Here is an 18,323-nt window from a genome sequence, read left to right on the forward strand (position 1 = left end):
TTCTTCTCGGTCTTTGTATTGTCCCCCTCTAGTCCCCACACTCCCCCCTCTGTTTTGTTTTTTCTTCCTTTCTATCTCCCTCTGTCCCGGTCTGGCTGCTCCAAATTTGCACAACAATGAAACATCAAATAAAGCCAAATAGTACTCAATATATAGGCAAGGTGTGGTCACGTTTCCCTGGCAGAGCAAATCTGTTTAGCATGTAAGGGCATTTAGATCTGTAATACTATCTGCCAAATGGCTGGACAGAAAAAAACTAATAAAGTAATCCCATAATGACCATTTTAAATAGTATTCTTAAAAGTGCTCAAAGTTCTTAAAATAAAATAAATTAAACCTCTTGCGGTACAGAATAAATTAAAACAGTACACATCAATATGTTGACTTTTAATGATGAACAGAATCTAAAAATGAACAATGCCGCCAATCAGAGAACTTGGGGATGTAGGGGGTAAAAAACACACAAACTGGCCCGTCAACATGACATGGTCGAGCTCAGACAGTGCTGCCCCATGTGTCAGTGCGCGTATCACTGGGGCGCCAAGCTGTGTTATAAAGGCAACAATGTGAGGGTGCAGCAAGAGCAGAAAAGTGTTGAACAGTTGGAATCTGTTGAGAAACTTGTATGATTTGATGCTTGAATGGTGTGAATTGGTTGAAAAATGAAGGAATACTGTAATACTCACTGGGAATACTGCAAATGACATCAAGAGGAATTGGAACGTCACCAGATTTAGCGACAAAATCACCAAGTTGGTAACACTACCACCAATTGATGGAGGTTTCGCCTTTAACATGGAAGAAGTCTACGAAAAACTAGTCAAGCCCACTCTTTTGAAAAATCCGAACTGTAATTCATGGTGCATGCAACAAGGGGCAATAATGCTTGTTTAAAGCCAATATGCGAGTGAAGAAGAAGACCAGCAATGTTGTATTGGTCTAGACACAGTGCCACTGAGCAAAAGACAGGAAGCATGCTTGAATCGTCTGAATCAGATGAAATAGGAAGGAGTACAACGGTACCAAAAAACTGGCAGAATAATTCTATAGGAGAATAATTCTAAGTAGATGATGTCATTGGTGAAAAGTTGATGCGAAACTGAAACACTTTAAAAAGGTGCAAAAATTGAAATTTAGAATGAAAGAGAGGAGCTGTTCGAAAGCCAACGATGGACCGATGCTGTTGAAATACGCTAAAAGGTAGAACGTAGAATGAAAGTACAAGGAAATTGGCAGTTAGAGCTCAAATCGTGAATTGAACCAGCCATCTGTGGGTGTGGATCCAAGCATTATTCCAACTGCGCAATACAACTTTTACTACTTTTGCAACAAGCAGGCTAGCAGTAGGGTGAGCCAAATAAGTGTGATGCTTTACAGAACTGATATGTGTCTAATGTGGTGTGTTGAGTTTTTTGTCATTCTTTGTAGATAAGGAAGTAATAAGTACTTATGTGTTCTTTTCTATTTATCTGACACCATGACTATAGTTTGTGTTCTGTGCAGTTTGCGTCCCATTATCCTCTTCTGGTTGACGTGTGATTAGCACACACTTCATTATGCTGTCCACTTTCTGTACTGTCTGTTAGTACCAGGGATGAAGGAGCCTACTCCAGAAGACTTTGCGCAAAAGGCTAGATACACTGTGGAAAACGTTCTGTCAGTGTTAAGGTAGTGGTATGCCTGTGCAAGCCAAAATCAAAGTTTTTACTGTTCAACCATTGATCTGAATTAGTGACTTCCATCTGATGTAATGCAATTTTTTTACAAAAGAAAATAAGATTACAAACCGAGCATTGTACAAGCTGAGCTACAGTGCATCCGGAAAGTATTCACAGCGCTTCACTTTTTCTACATTTTGTCATGTTACAGCCTCATTCCAAACTGAATTAAATTAATCTCTTACCTCAAAATACTCCATTATGACAATGTGAAAAAGTTTTTTTTTTTGACTTTTTTTGAATTTATTAAAAATAGAAAACTAAGAAATCACATTTACATAAGTATTCACAGCCTTTGCCATGAAGCTCAAAATTGAGCTCAGGTGCATCTTTTTTCCACTGATCATCCTTGAGATCTTTCTACAGCTTAATTGGAGTCCACCTGCAGTAAATTCAGTTGATTGGACATGATTTGGAAATATAATAACTGTCTATATAAGGTCCCACAGTTGACTGTGCATGTCAGAGCACAAACACCAAGCATGAAGTCAAAAGAACTGTCTGTAGACCTGCGAGACAGGATTGTCTTGAGGCACAATTCTGGGGAAGGATACAGAAAAAATTCTGCTGCTTTGAAGGTCCCAATGAGCACAGTGGCCTCCATTATTCGACTAGTCAGGATAGAAGGAAAAATGAATGCAGCAATACGTATATAGAGATATCCTGGATGAAAATATTGCTGCATTCATTTTCCTTCTATCCTGACTAGTCTGCCAGTTCCTGCTGCTGAAAAACATCCCCACAGCATGATGCTGCCACCACCATGCTTCACTGTAGGGATGGTATTGGCCTGGTGATGAGCAGTGCCTGGTTTCCTCCAAACATGGCGCCTGGCATTCACACCAAAGAGTTCAATCTTTGTCTCATTAGACCAGAGAATTTTGTTTCTCATGGTCTGAGAGTCATTCAGGTGCTTTTTGGCAAATTCCAGACGGGCTGCCATGTTCCTTTTACTAAGGAGTGGCTTTCGTCTGGCCACTCTACCATACAGGCCTGAGTGGTGGATTGCTGCAGAGATGGTTGTCCTTCTGGAAGGCTCTCCTCTCTCCACAGAGGAACGCTGGAGCTCTGACAGAGTGACCATCGGGGCCTTGGTCACCTCCCTGACTAAGGCCCTTCTTCCCCGATCGCTCAGTTTAGAAGGCCGGCCAGCTCTAGGAAGAGTCCTGGTGGTTCCAAACGTCTTCCATTTACGAATAATGGAGGCCACTGTGCTCATTGGGACCTTCATAGCAGCAGAAATGTTTCTGTATCCTTCCCCAGATTTGTGCCTCAAGACAATCCTGTCTCGCAGGTCTACAGACAGTTCTTTTGACTTCATGCTTGGTGTTTGTGCTCTGACATGCACAGTCAACTGTGGGACCTTATATAGACAGTTATTATATTTCCAAATCATGTCCAATCAACTGAATTTACTGCAGGTGGACTCCAATTAAGCTGTAGAAAGGTCTCAAGGATGATCAGTGGAAAAAAGATGCACCTGAGCTCAATTTTGAGCTTCATGGCAAAGGCTGTGAATACTTATGTAAATGTGATTTTTTAGTTTTCTATTTTTAATAAATTCAAAAAAAGTCAAAAGAAAAAACTTTTTCACATTGTCATAATGGAGTATTTTGTGTAGAATTTTGAGGTAAAAGATTAATTTAATTCAGTTTGGAATGAGGCTGTAACATGACAAAATGTAGAAAAAGTGAAGCGCTGTGAATACTTTCCGGATGCACTGTATACAGCTTTTAAAAGACCAAGTAAAATTTTCACAGAAATGATGAAATTACACTAAATGTGGGAATATTTCTAAACGTCTGAATGGGTAACATACTTGTTTCGAGTGAGATGAGATGTATGAAGTGAATGTAGAAGTGTAGAAAAATGTAGAATTGTCTCAGGTATCTTTGGGTTGGGAAACACGTACTTTATCAACGTTTGTTCATTTTATTTTTTTTCAGTTTTTAATAAATGCATTTTTTTGGGGGGGGGGGAAACCTGATGAGGCCCAACCTCACCCAGACCCTAGCTCCAGTGGCCCCCAGGTAAATTCTGGTCAAATAATTTGTTAGTGCTGTGCTTGTGTTGTTTATTTGCAATTAAAATGAACGTTTGTGCTGCTTTCGTTTGTTGAGTTATTACAGTTCATTTTAAAAACCGAAGTTCATCCAGCCCCCAACATGCTCCAAATGAAAACAAAATAATCTAATTTTTTTAGTGCTGGTTTGTGTTGGTTTGCTTTTTGAGATAGCAATGATTAAGATTTTTTAGGTATTATATTTTATTTCATAGGTCAATTTCATCCAGTCCCCAATATGCTCGGAATGAGGAACTTCAAGAAGGTACTTCAAACTGGAAAAACTGGAAAATTTGGTCCATCAGAAATGTAACCTGAAGATTCTGTGTCATAACTAGTTTCAGGATCACTTCTTAAATGTTACATATGTTACTGTCCCCAGCAACTAGCTGGAACTAGCGACTAGCTACTTTCCTCAGTACCGAAATCTGACCAGAACTCAGCTCAGGACAGACTTCACTGCTTATGGCGGTGTCATACAACTTCATGTCGAAAAATCACCACTGTCCCTTTAAGACAGGGGTCCCCAAACTATGGCCCGCGGGCCGGATGCGGCCCGCCTCCACCTTTGGTCCGGCCCCCTGAGCAACACCAGATAAATACCCCTCCCCCCTCCCAGAAAAAAAATCCTTGACTCACCCCGTCAAATAGAGCGGAACAATGGCGAAAAGATTCGGTAAGAGAAAAATTGATTCAGAATGCAGGGTATTTAACCTGCAGTGGACAAACGATTATTTTTTTGTTCAATGCAAAGAAAAAGCGGTTTGTCTCATCTGTCAAGAGACGGTGGTCGTATTTAAAGAAACAATCTGCGCCGACACTATGAATCCCGTCACAAAGACAGGTATGATAGCTTGCAAGGCCAAATGAGAGCAGACAAACTCTCAAAGCTAAAAAGTGGACTCTTTGGACTCAGCTGAATCAGTCATCCGTTCGAGCCAGCTTTCGGGTTGCTCAATTGATAGCGAGCAGCGGTAAACCTTTCACTGAGGGAGAGTTTGTAAAGAAATGTTTGAATGCTGTCGCGGAGGAGGTGTGTCCAGAGAGGAAAGATGTTTTTAATGCCGTGAGTCTGTCGGCGAGTACAATCACCAGACGCATTGAAGAACTTGGGTATGTATGTTGCCCAGCTGCAGCAAAAGACAAAAGAGTTTGACTTTTTTTCATTAGCACTGGATGAGAGCATGGACGTGCAGGACACGGCGCAGCTACTCATTTTTATTCGTGGAGTTAGCGCAAACTTTGAGATGTGCGAGGAGTTGGCAGCCCTCCAAAGTCTCAAAGGGACTACAACGAGGGAGGATATTTTCGGTAAGTATGCCAAACCATGGAAGAGTTGGACTTGGACTGGTCAAAGCTTGTCAGCATCACAACTGACGGGGCTCCTAGTATGGTGGGCGCGTCTCGGGGTCTAATAGGACGCATGAACCGGGAGATGGAAGAACGGGGTCTCACTGCCCCGCTACAAGTCCACTGCCTAATTCACCAGCAAGCGCTGTGCTGCAAAGTGTTGAAGTGGGATTCTGTCCTACTGGAACCTACACAAAAGGATTATAAAAGGCACACAAGAACTTTGAGAGACTGTACATATGACTCATTTAAATAAGAGATTCTGCTCTGACAACGAAGCTGAACTTTTACCTGTTAAGATTGTGCATGGCACAACAGAAAATTTATGTTCCATGGCCTTTTTTTCTGTGAAGACCCCAGAGAGGGTTATTTGGTTATTATTTATTTCATAATTGTGTTGTTATATATTTCCTGACTTTGTTTTTTCTTTGAAGTCCCCAGAGAGAGTATTTGGTTATTATTTATTTCATAATTGTGTTGTTAAATATTTCCTGACTTAGTTTTTTCTTTGAAGTCTCCAGAGAGAGTATTTGGTTATTATTTATTTCATAATTGTGTTGTTAAATATTTCCTGACTTTGTTTTTTCTTTGAAGTCCCCAGAGAGAGTATTTGGTTGTTATTTATTTCACAAATAGTATTATTTATTTTATTAATGGTGTTATTTATTTCAGACTTATTTTTTCCGTGAAGATCCCGGAACACAATAAATGTTTATGTTTAGACACCCATGCAATCGTTACATTTTCTGCTACAAACTGACCCCGGCCCCCCATCAGAGCAGGGAAAAGTTATGTGGCCCTCACAGGAAAAGGTTTGGGGACCCCTGCTTTAAGATCAGGTAGAACCATTGTGAGTTTAAATACGCCGTCTTGCTTGCTTTGGAGTTTTGTGACTGGATGATGTCATCACCAGAGAAATCTTTTAAACCACAAATTAAAACAGTCCAGGATGTACCCTGCCACTCGCCCGTAGTCAGTTGGGATAGACTCCAGCATACCCCTGCAACCCAGTACTGGGCAGCCAGGGATTGTAGAGGTAATTAACTCAAGTTTGATGATTATAACAAGATCCACATTTCCACTTCCTTTCTCTTATTCTTGGAAAAATGGAACCGCTAGGCACACCTGCAGGCCGTAAGTACCATGGTCTTACAAAGTTCATCGACTGTAGCACATAGCTCATCTCTCATTAAAGTGGATTAGACAGATGATTAGTGATTCACGATCAGTTTTTTTATTTGGATGTTTGTGGTATAGCCCTCATCATTTCCTTTAAGCACAATTGTGTCTGCGTTCTTGTATGTTAACTGAGTATGTTGAATTTTTACCTGATGTTGCAAAAACTTGGATGACTAAGAGGCATGCTGCAGCTCTCTTGGCATGTTGAATGTTGTTTTTGAGCAGATTTAGAATCAGCAGGACAGCTCCAGCCTCCTCAGCCTTTTTACCTATGCGGCAGTCTGGAAAACACACATTGCATCATGCAGTAGCTTAGGTGTGCTTGAAAACCTGTCTACCATTGGTCAAATATTTCTAATCTCAATCCAATCCACTTTAGCACAAGTTTCAGATAATGAGGTTTGCATATTTGCAAGTGAGTCCTAAAAGAAGTTTACATGATGGGGGAGAGAGTTCCATAGCTTGGTGCACACTACAGAAAACGTATTGATTTTACGAGTGGAAAACACTTAGGTCTCCATAATGTTTTGCACTCTGAGATGTCTTTGTGAAATGTTCAGCTTTATCACCCATACAGTGTGTTGTTACCTTTGTGTCCAACTTTGGCCAGTAGGTATAGGATTGGCAACAGAATCCTGTAGTTGGGACTGAGTCCACAGCCATTGTTGACCAGTGCATTCAGCAAAGCCTCGCTCCCACCTTTTCTGATCATGTAGTCAATACGATTATCAGTACCTGAAACAAGAGATTGTGGTTAATTGGACTCTGCTACTTCCGTTGCAGGAAATGATTATAAAAAATGAAAAGCAGCTACACTACTGTTAAAGTCAGGAATGCATTTACTATTTTGGCTGTCTCAGATATAAGACATACCCTGTAAATGATTGTCAACCAGTCTAGGGTGTGACGATCATTTGACGCAGCAAAGAGATGCCAACAGCTGCTAACAGCTATTCCCGAGTGTCAGTGGCGCAAGCCGCAAGCTACAAATGTAATAAGATGAACATCCGTAGCTGCACACTTGCTTAAGGGGTCAGTATGGCACAAAACAATAAGGATGTAATAAATAAATAACTATTAAACTCTAAAAATGAACTACGAGAGCTTTATAAATGGCTTTGAAACTTCGACGTTATGTTGGTAGAATCACTTTTTCCACACTGGACCACATACAGTGCATCCGGAAAGTATTCACAGCGCTTCACTTTTTCTACATTTTGTCATGTTACAGCCTCATTCCAAACTGTATTAAATTAATCTCTTACCTCAAAATTCTACACAAAATACTCCATTATGACAATGTGAAAAAAGTTTTATTTGACATGTTTTGAATTTATTAAAAATAGAAAACAAAAAAATCACATTTACATAAGTATTCACAGCCTTTGCTTAATACTTTGTTGATCCACCTTTGGCAGCAATTACAGCCTCAAGTCTTTTTGAATATGATCCCACAAGTTTAGCACACCTATCTTTAGGCAGTTTTGCCCATTCTTCTTTGCAATAAGTCTCAAGCTCCATCAGGTTGGATGGGAGACGTCTGTGCACAGCCATTTCAGATCTCTCCCGAGATGTTCGATCGGATTCAAGTCTGGACTCTGGCTGGGCCACTCCAGGACATTCACGGAGTGGTTCTGAAGCCAATCTTTTGAGATCTTGGCTGTGTGCTAATGTCTACTGTCTATATGGTCAAGGTACATGACCAGTCTACTGACCTCTGGAGCAGGATTTCATCCAGGATATCTCTATATATTGCTGCATTCATTTTCATTCTATCCTGACTAGTCTGCCAGTTCCTGCTGCTGAAAAACATCCCCACAGCATGATGCTGCCACCACCATGCTTCACTGTAGGGATGGTATTGGCCTGGTGATGAGCAGTGCCTGGTTTCCTCCAAACATGGCGCCTGGCATTCACACCAAAGAGTTCAATCATGAGAATTTTGTTTCTCATGGTCTGAGAGTCATTCAGGTGCTTTTTGGCAAATTCCAGACGGGCTGCCATGTTCCTTTTACTAAGGAGTGGCTTTCGTCTGGCCACTCTACCATACAGGCCTGATTGGTGGATTGCTGCAGAGATGGTTGTCCTTCTGGAAGGCTCTCCTCTCTCCACAGAGGAACGCTGGAGCTCTGACAGAGTGACCATCGGGGCCTTGGTCACCTCCCTGACTAAGGCCCTTCTTCCCCGATCGCTCAGTTTAGAAGGCCGGCCAGCTCTAGGAAGAGTCCTGGTGGTTCCAAACGTCTTCCATTTACGAATAATGGAGGCCACTGTGCTCATTGGGACCTTCAAAGCAGCAGAAATTTTTCTGTATCCTTCCCCAGATTTGTGCCTCAAGACAATCCTGTCTCACGGGTCTACAGACAGTTCTTTTGACTTCATGCTTGCTTATATAGACAGTTATTATATTTCCAAATCATGTCCAATCAACTGAATTTACTGCAGGTGGACTCCAATTAAGCTGTAGAAAGATCTCAAGGATGATCAGTAGAAAAAAGATGCACCTGAGCTCAATTCTGAGCTTCATGGCAAAGGCTGTGAATACGTATGTAAATGTGATTTCTTAGTTTTCTATTTTTAATAAATTCAAGTAAAAAAAAAAAGTATTTTGTGTAGAATTTTGAGGTAAGAGATTAATTTAATACAGTTTGGAATGAGGCTGTAACATGACAAGATGTAGAAAAAGTGAAGCGCTGTGAATACTTTCCGGATGCACTGTAGGTCTGGACTTTTTTACTCTCTTAATAATAAAATGTAAAAGCTGTATTTTGTGTCCAGTTTTGTCATTGACTAGTATTTAAAGTTATTTGATGATCTGATATATTTAAGTGTGACAAACATGCAAAAAAAATGAGAACTCAGGATGAGGGCAAAGACTGTATACAATGTGTTTATTGTAGGGCTGTCAATCGATTTTCGAATCCGATACTGCAAAAGACATTGCTTTTAGGCATACCATATTGACAAGGCTGGTCTAACGATAAACAATAGTGTGGTCACGGCCACCCCTGGCCACCACGTAGCTCCGCCGCTGCAGCAGCATGCTGTATTGGTTTATACATCATACTATGTACTAGGGCTGGGCGATATGGATCAAACTCATATCCGATATATTTAGGTGGAATATCAATATTATGATATAGTATATCGATATTTTTGCCATAAACTGAATTTAGACACTGTGATTGACTGCCGACCAGTCCATGGTGTACCGCTCGCGCAAAGACAGCTGGGATAGGCTCCAGCACACCCGCGACCATCGTGAGAATAAGCGGTAGAGAGTGAATGAATGAATTTAGACAAAAGTCGAAGAAAAATATGTGTGCAAAGTTTGATTGAAATGTAACCAATATTAGAGGAGAAATAGCCACTGAAATAAAATATATACATATAAGTATATTCTTTTTTATATAAATATAGAAAAAGTTAAATATACTGTCTCTTCAGTGCAATAGTGGTGCATTCACGGTAGTCTCTGCAGTCGGGGTAGTCCCATTAGTGCTTCCTTCTCACGTTCTCTATGATGACAGACGGTAAAAATGGTTGATGCCATCTTTGAAGACCTTTATACTGTCATTTCACTGTTATGCAGCTGCTATGCAGCCCCTCCTCCTTCATATTTCCGCTGGGATATCCGATCATTTGACGCAGCAAAGAGATGCCAACGGCTGCTAACAGCTATTCCCGAGTGTCAGTGGCGCAAGCCGCAAGCTACAAACGTAATAAGATGAAAATAGATGATCATAGCTGCACACTTGCTTAAGGGGTCAGTATGGCACAAAACAATAAGGAAGTAATAAATAAATAACTATTAAACACTAAAAATGCTGCAGGAGCCACAGAGCTGTCGTAACTAGCTTGTACTCGGACAGCGCCATCTTGAGACATGAGAGCTCCACATGAAATCCAGTCTTTATAGATATGAACGATATTTTTTTAATATCGTGCTTAACAGAAATATGGATATTTAAAAAAATATCCTTATATTGCCCAGCACTACTATGTACACAGTCCTTCCGGGTTAGATTTTAATCAGATTTTAATGATTACTGTCTTGCGCGCTGATTATCGGCATGGCATGAACACTCCCCAACACTTCCTCAATCTCTTATTCTACCCTGTTTCCTCGCTTGATCTCACCAGCAATCTGAACCTCACTGCCCCAAGCTTGCACATGAAACTGCAGCTTGGAGCAACACAATATACCCAACGCTACAATATTTTATAGCTTTTGGTTCAGCCATCGATGAGGTTATGACCGTTATTATTATTTTTCCCTTACAGGTTCATTGGTGGATTTATGAAAAAAATACATTGGTAAATGTATTCCTAATTATTATTATTATTATTGTAATTATTATTATTATTTGTATTTTTAAATATAGAATATAGAAAGCCTATGACAGGGTGCTTAGAGAGGAACTGTGGTATTGTAAGAGGAAATCTGGAGTGACAGAGAAGTATGTTCAAGTGGTGCAGGACATGGATGAGGACTGTAAGACCGTGCTAAGATGTGCTTGAGGTGTGACAGAAGAGTTCAAGGTGGACGTGGGACTCCATCAGGGATCAGATCTTCTGAGCCCTTTCTTGTTTGCTGTGGGTGTCACCCTCTCGTGACAGCTCCTTTAGTTTCCTTCCTTGCCTCTGTTCATTCCCTTATTTTGATACTACTTCCTTTCTTGTTCCCTTCTGCTTTCTCTGACTCAGTTCACACACCTGTTTCTAATTTCCACTCTCCCTATTTAGTTCAGGTGTGTGCTCTTTCGTTTGTGGCGTCATTGTCTTTGTTTTTGGTTTGCCTGTAGTTGCTATCTACATTGCTTAATTTGCTATTACATTGCTATTACATTGCTATTGCTATTACAAATTTCCCCACTGAGGGACGAATAAAGGCATATCTTAAACACCATTAAATCCCTTGTACCTACATTTTTGGTCCTGCTCTCTGCATCCTGGGGTCGCATCGCTAAGCTCGCAAGCCAGCTCGTGACAGAATGACGCCACCACAAGACGACCTCGCGGAGAGCGATTTCGATTTTCATTGGCAGATCTTCAAGGCCTTGGAGAAGGAATCAGCCATGTTTACCCCGGAGGAGCTGGAGGATATGGTTTGGGGGCCGGACGGCACGCTCATCCCCATGGCGTGGGTGTATTCGGGAAACGCAATGGACAAGCCGATCCGACGCACGTCTCGGCCGACCTCTGCAAAGGGTTTGCGTGGCTGTAAGGTGAGGGCACCCCCTTCCTCCACGCCATGCCACGTCAAGGCGGAATTAACCCCCCCACGCTGTCGCTGAGTGCCGACCCATCCCACCACTAGTGATGGTGCCAACGTTACGACAGCCCGCTGAGCCCCAGCCGCCTACCTTTTCAGATTCCCTGTTGCCCCCCATGCAACACGAAGAGGAGTACGGCACACTTTCCCCTCCTGTGCCCGAACCACGCAGCCTCAAGGGTTCCCAAACCCCGGCTCCCGTGCCAAGCTGCGTGACGGCCCAGATTCCTCCTGTCCCCAAACCACGCAGCCCCAAGGGTTTCCAAACCCCGGCTCCTGTGCCAAGCTGCGTGGCTCCACAGATTCCTCCAGTGCCCAAGCCACGCAGCTCCAAGGTTTCCCAAGACCCAGCTCCCGTGCCATGCTGCGTGACGCCCCGGATTCCTCGTGTGCCCAAGCCGCGCAGTCTCAAGGGTTCCCAAACCCCGGCTCCCGTGCCAAGCTGCGTGACTCCCCGGATTCCTCCTGTGCCCAAGCCACGCAGCCCCAAGCCGCAGCATCCCCTGGCTCTCCTGTCCAGCGGCTTGATGCTCCAGACCCCTCCCGAGCCCAAACCCCGCCTGAGGTCCCTTGTAGACCTGGTCCGGGCAGCAGAGCGGGCTGAACTCAAGACCCTCCTCCAGGTCCCCCTCCTCCCGTCCCTGGTTCCACATCCAGCAGCATACGGCGTCTGGAGTCCGCCTTCGGAAGGGGGGGCAAGTATGACCAGCTGTGCGTTGGAGGACGCACATCACACCCTGTCCGAGGGGTGTGGGGATGATGCCCTCAGCTGGTCGCCTGATGAGGAACAGCCCGCCGGACCGCCAGCGCAACCGGTTCTTCCAGCTGGCCGGGATGTGCTGTCCGGTAGGTTACCTCTCGGCCAAGACTCACTGTGCTGTTCCTCTGCTCCACAGTCCAGCCAAGACCGAGAGTCCGTTCCTCGTGTTCCGGCGGCACCTCTTCCACGGCGGGACGCCACGCCTCCGGCGCCACCTCTTCCACGGCGGGACTCCACGCCGCCGCCGCAGCCGCCTCCTCCGGCGCCACCTCTTCCACGGCGGGACGCCACGTCGTCGCCGCATCCGCCTCCTCCGGCGCCACCTCTTCCACGGCGGGACGCCACGCCGTCGCCGCAGCCGCCTCCTCCGGCGCCACCTCTTCCACGGCGGGACGCCACGCCGTCGCCGCAGCCGCCTCCTCCGGCGCCTCCTCCTCCACGGCGGGACGCCACGCCGTCGCCGCAGCCGCCTCCTCCGGCGCCACCTCTTCCACAGCGGGCGGGCCTCCCCTGCCAGGCCCACCACCCTGGCCGGCCCCCAGAGGGGTCCACCCATGGCTTCTGCTGGGCCTGCCGTCATGGCTGTCCTCCAGAGGAGCCCGGTTCCCTTCGGGCTGCTCACCCTGCGGGCCGCCCTCTTGCGTGGCCTTGCCACCCTGGCCGACCTCCGGAGAGGTCCGGCCAGCAACCCACCTCCGGTCCCCCCGCCTCCCATCCCTCTTTGTCTGTGGACTTTTTGGACGTCTGGGATCCGTCCTTGAGGGGGGGGTACTGTCACGATGTGGGCGTCACCCTCTCGTGACAGCTCCTTTAGTTTCCTTCCTTGCCTCTGTTCATGCCCTTATTTTGATACTACTTCCTTTCTTGTTCCCTTCTGCTTTCTCTGACTCAGTTCACACACCTGTCTCTAATTTCCACTCTCCCTATTTAGTTCAGGTGTGTGCTCTTTCGTTTGTGGCGTCATTGTCTTTGTTTTTGGTTTGCCTGTAGTTGCTATCTACATTGCTTAAACACCATTAAATCCCTTGTACCTACATTTTTGGTCCTGCTCTCTGCATCCTGGGGTCGCATCGCTAAGCTCGCAAGCCAGCTCGTGACAATGGTGATGGATAGACTGACAGATGAGGTTAGAGAAGAATTCCCATGGACTATGATTGCAGATGACATTGTGATTTGTAGTGAGAGTAAGGAACAGGTGGAGGAGATGGTAGAATAGTGGAGGTTTGCCCTGGAAAGGAGAGGAATGAAGATTAGCAGCAGCAAGACGGACTATATGTGTGTGAATGAGAGGGACCCAAGTGGAAGAGCGAGGTTACACAAAGAAAAGATACAGAAGGTGGAGAAGTACTTGGGGTCAACAATTCAGAACAACAGAGATTGTGAAAAGGAGGTGAAGAAGCTTGTGCAGGCAGAATGGACAGGTGGAGAAAAGTGTCAGGCGTGATGAGTGATAGAAGAGTTTCAGCTCAAATGAAAGGAAAGGTATACAAAACTGTGGTGAGACCAGCCATGTTGTTTGGTCTAGAGACAGTGCCACTGAGGAAAAGACAGGAGGCAGAACTGGAGGTAGCAGAGATGCGGATGCTGAGTTTCACATTGGGAGTGACCAGGATGGATAGGATCAGGAACGAATCCATCAGAGGGATAAAGTCAGAGAGGCCAGACTGAGATAGTTCGGACATGTCCAGAGGAGAGATAGTGAATATATTGGTAGAAGCTCTACATTTGGAGCTTCTGGGTAGGAGGCATTAGAGGAAGGCCTAAGAGGAGTTTTATGGATGTAGTGAAGGAGAACATGAGGGTAGTTGGTGTGAGAGAGACAGATGCGGAAGACAGGGTTGGATGGAGGCGGTTGATTTGCTGTGGCAACCCTTGAAGGGAAAAGCCCAAAGAGAAAGAAGAAAAAGGCAGGTGCATACATTTGGGCACCATTGTTGTTTTATTGATTTGAATACTTTTTACAGGATGTGGTAACTCCATGATAACTGAAACACAGTGACAGTACATACAAATAACTTTGGTCTTGTTGCAAGAGCCATCTGCCAGGGCTCTGAAGCTACGGTTACCAATCAAAATACTCTTGTCTTTCTCCATTTCTGCTCAATATTTGTTCCCTCTTGTGGCTACTAGCTACTTCAAACAAACTACGGTGTGGACCAAGTGTCAAACAGAACGTGCACACCTTAATTGCGCGTCAAAAGAAATAGCGCTGGAATGGAAACTTCCATTCATGTGTCATTAATCTGTTAATTTTGACAGCCATAGTTTATTGATACAGGCGTTGCACGGCTGTTACCATAGCAATGATCTGGTCCCTGTACTTGGGTCTCTGGCTGTTTTAAAAGGTTACAAGGTTGACAGACATTTTTTCTATTCTATTCTGAACATACCTGCTGACAAAAGCTCATCCAAGATATTGAGGACATTCAAGGTGCTCTCAGCATCTGCTGCATTCTGCAGAAAATAAGAAACGGTTGCAGTCATCAAAAATCCTTTTTTACTGCTAAATGTGATTGATTGATGTGCTTCATGCAAACATGGCAATAAACATACAAGCAGTATTCCATCTGACTTTATGTCTGTGTACCTAATGTTGTGGCCAGTCAATGCAGGTTGTACACTCAACAAAAATATAAACACAACACTTTTGTTTTTGCTCCCATTTTTCATGAGATGGACTTAAAGACCTAAAATTCATTCCAGATACACAATATTACCATTTCTCTTAAACATTGTTCACAAATCTGTCTAAATGTGTGCTAGTGAGCACTTCTTCTTTGCTGAGATAATCCATCCCACCTCACTGGTGTGCCACATCAAGATGCTCACCAGAGACCATAATTAGTGCACACATGTGCCTTAGACTGTCCACAATAAAAGTCCACTCTGAAATGTGAAGTTTTGTCTCACAGCAAAATGCCAAAAGCAAAAGAGCAAAAGACCACCCAGAAATGTGTAATTTTTTGCTTTATTTGGGGTCTGGGATCAGTCAGTATCTGGTGTGACCACCATTTGCCTCATGCAGTGCAACACATCTTCGCATTGAGTTGTCAAAGATCAGATTGTCAATTGTGGCCTGTGGAATGTTGGTCCACTCCTCTTTCATGGCTATGCAAAGTTGCTGGATATCAGTGGAAACTGGTACAGGCTGTCATATACGCCGGTCAAGCACTTCCAAACATGGGTGACATGTCCGGTGACAAGAACTGTGTACAGATCCTTGCAACATGGGGCCGTGCATGACCTTGCTGAAACATGAGGTGATGTTCATGGATGTATGGCACAACGATGGGCCTCAGGATCTCATCAAGGCATCTCTGTGCATTCAAAATGCTGTGCAAGGTTGCTGGATATGAGTGGAAACTGGTACAAGCTGTCAAACGCTCCCAAACATGCTCAATGTGTTACATGTCCGGTGAGTATGCTGGCCGGACATACCATCAATAAAATGCACAATAGAATGATATTCGTCCATAATGGATGCATGCCCATACCATAACCCCACCACCACCATGGGGACACCACAACATTGACATCAGCTAAACTCTCACCCACACGACGTCACACACGCTGTCTGCCATCTGCCCTGAACAATGTAACCCGAGATTCATCCGTGAAGAGATCACCTCTCCAACGTGCCGGACGCCATTTAATGTGAGCATTTGCCCACTCAAGTCTGTTAGACTTAGTGGCGATGATCTGGAGTCAGGTTAAGACACCGATGAGGACGACGAGCATGCACTTGAGCTTCCCTGAGACAGTTTCTGACAGTTTGTGCAGAAATTCTTTGGTTATGCAAACCAATTGTTTCAGCAGCTCTCTGAGTGGCTGGTCTCAGACGATCTTGGAGGTGAACCTGCTGGATGTGGAGGTCCTGGCCTGGTGTGGTTACACGTGGTCTGCGGTTGTGATGTCGGTTGGATGTAATCCGATATTCTCTAAAATGCCTTTGGAGACGGCTTATTGTGGAGAAATTAACATCCAAAACATGAGCAACAGATCAGGTTGACATTCCTGCTGTCTGCATGCCAAATGCATGCTCCCTCAATGCTTGCAAAATCTATGGCATTTTGCTGTGAGACAAAACTTCACATTTCAGAGTGGACTTTTATTGTGGGCAGTATAAGGCACACCTGTACACTAATCATGATGTCGGATGAGCATCTTGATGTGGCACACCTGTGAGGTGGGAGGGATTTTCTCAGCAAAGCAGAAGTGCTCACGATCAAATATTTAGACAGATTTGTGAACAACATTTGAAAGAAATGGTAATATTGTGTATCTGGAATGAATGTTAGATCTTTGAGTCCATCTCATGGAAAATGGGAGCAAAAACAAACATGTTGCGTTTATTAAAAAAATAAATAAATTGTTTCAGAAAGGCAGGAAGTGAACAAATGTAACAGCGACTGACTGTGAAAGTACCAGATGGAGGGGTAGGATTTAATGCGCTTTGCTTCTTCCTACTTCTTCCAACTTCCTTCTTCCTACATGTGGAACTGGGAACTGATTATGTGATGCACTCAATTGTAACCTGATGCAACCTATTGACCCTAATGAAATGAAACCATTACCACTGCCATATATCTTTGTTGAGTATATGTACTGAGTTGTTGAGTGTCTTCCCAGCACAATCGTGCATGTTACGGAATTAGTTTACCAAGTAGCCTTATAAACCAAAATGGTGGCAAGCTGAAGAAAACCTAATAAAGTGGAGGCATTGTGACAAACGCCAAGCCATTTTCAACTTCCCAATTGCACCGTGTGAAGCACCGCTGAGTTCCTCTGTGGCTGCAGCCGTCTCGGGAGACAGCCAATCGCACATCGTAAAGAGTGAATACATAATGAGATTTTTTACGAATACAAATGTACAAATTTCATGCTCGTATCTGGCAAAAATGCATTATCATGAAATGTACATTATTTTTCACGTATGGGTAACCTCGCCTCTTTTTAACCTCGCACAATTTACCATTGTACTATTTCAAGCTGTTCATTTGACTTGAACCACTTGAATTTCAAGAAATAACTGGAAGCTGTTCATTTGACTTGAACCACTTGAATTTCAAGAAATAACTGGAAAATATAGTCTGTTCTAAAACTTTTGACCAATAGTGTATGTGTGAATGGTCATAATCCACAGTTGCATGGTGAATCCCTACCTGGAGAGTTGAAAAAAGGACTTCAAAACCACTGAAGGAAGTTGGGGAGGCTGCCATTCTTGGCTGAGACCGCTCTGTGTCAGTTGTGCAGACAAAAATGGAAGCAGACGGGTGATAGAAAAATGTTAAAAATTAAGATATCAAAAAGGCATCAACAAAGACATGGTGTTCCCCCAAAGCACGGATGGAGAGGAAGTCAAATTATCATGTGTCTTCACTGTCACACACAACACCACAACACATGCATCTGCCTCCCTGTTTTTGGAAGAGAGCGAGAGCAAGCAAGAGCGCAAGAGAGAGAGCGAGAGAGAGAGAAAGAGAGAATGATGAAGGCAGGCAGACAGTGACAGCGCCTACTCCGAACTTTACTGGGAATCATCAGGTGACTACATTTATTCATGAGCTTTGAGTAGTGCAAGCCAACGCACCCTTTTTGTTTTTTTTTTAGATATATCCAATTGTTGAGCTATTCATAATATACTGTATATACCCAGTTATGCTTTTGCACAGTTGGTTGAATGTGCATTGTGTGTGTGTGTGTGTGTGTGTGTGTCTACTGTAACTTTATCCCTCCAGGATAAAGAGCTCTAGAAAGCATTTGCGCCATGGTGTTGAGAAGTCTGCCACTAAAAAAAGGTTTTGACAAGGCTGGCTGGGCAGCTGCAGAGGAAACTATATTCAGTGGTATAGGATTCATTCAGAGAGGATTAATGGCTAAGTACTCATGTTTGGCGATGGCAACCCACACACACTCACACCCACTTGTGAATGACAGAAACGAAGCATATGTATAGATTGTCTCTATTACATTTACGAC

General features: G+C 44.0%; 1 protein-coding gene across 1 annotated transcript in view; it reads right to left on the bottom strand.

The window, feature by feature from the left end:
* The window catches only part of agbl1 (AGBL carboxypeptidase 1), a 134,598-nt gene extending 116,820 nt beyond the window's left edge, over positions 1-17,778 (bottom strand). Inside the window, exons 1-4 of the mRNA XM_058087448.2 lie at positions 17,507-17,778; positions 14,735-14,798; positions 6,898-7,044; positions 6,459-6,590 (exon numbers count right to left, since the gene is read on the bottom strand). Of these exons, the coding sequence (XP_057943431.2) occupies positions 6,459-6,590; positions 6,898-7,044; positions 14,735-14,798; positions 17,507-17,563 (400 nt within the window). The 5' untranslated portion in view covers positions 17,564-17,778. The remainder of the gene's footprint in view (positions 1-6,458; positions 6,591-6,897; positions 7,045-14,734; positions 14,799-17,506) is intronic.
* Positions 17,779-18,323: the final 545 nt, after the last annotated feature.

Source organism: Doryrhamphus excisus, linkage group LG6 (genome assembly GCF_037039965.1).
Source record: "Doryrhamphus excisus strain RoL-2023G ecotype Guam linkage group LG6, RoL_Dexc_Guam_v1.1, whole genome shotgun sequence".
Classification (NCBI taxonomy): Eukaryota; Metazoa; Chordata; class Actinopteri; order Syngnathiformes; family Syngnathidae; genus Doryrhamphus; species Doryrhamphus excisus.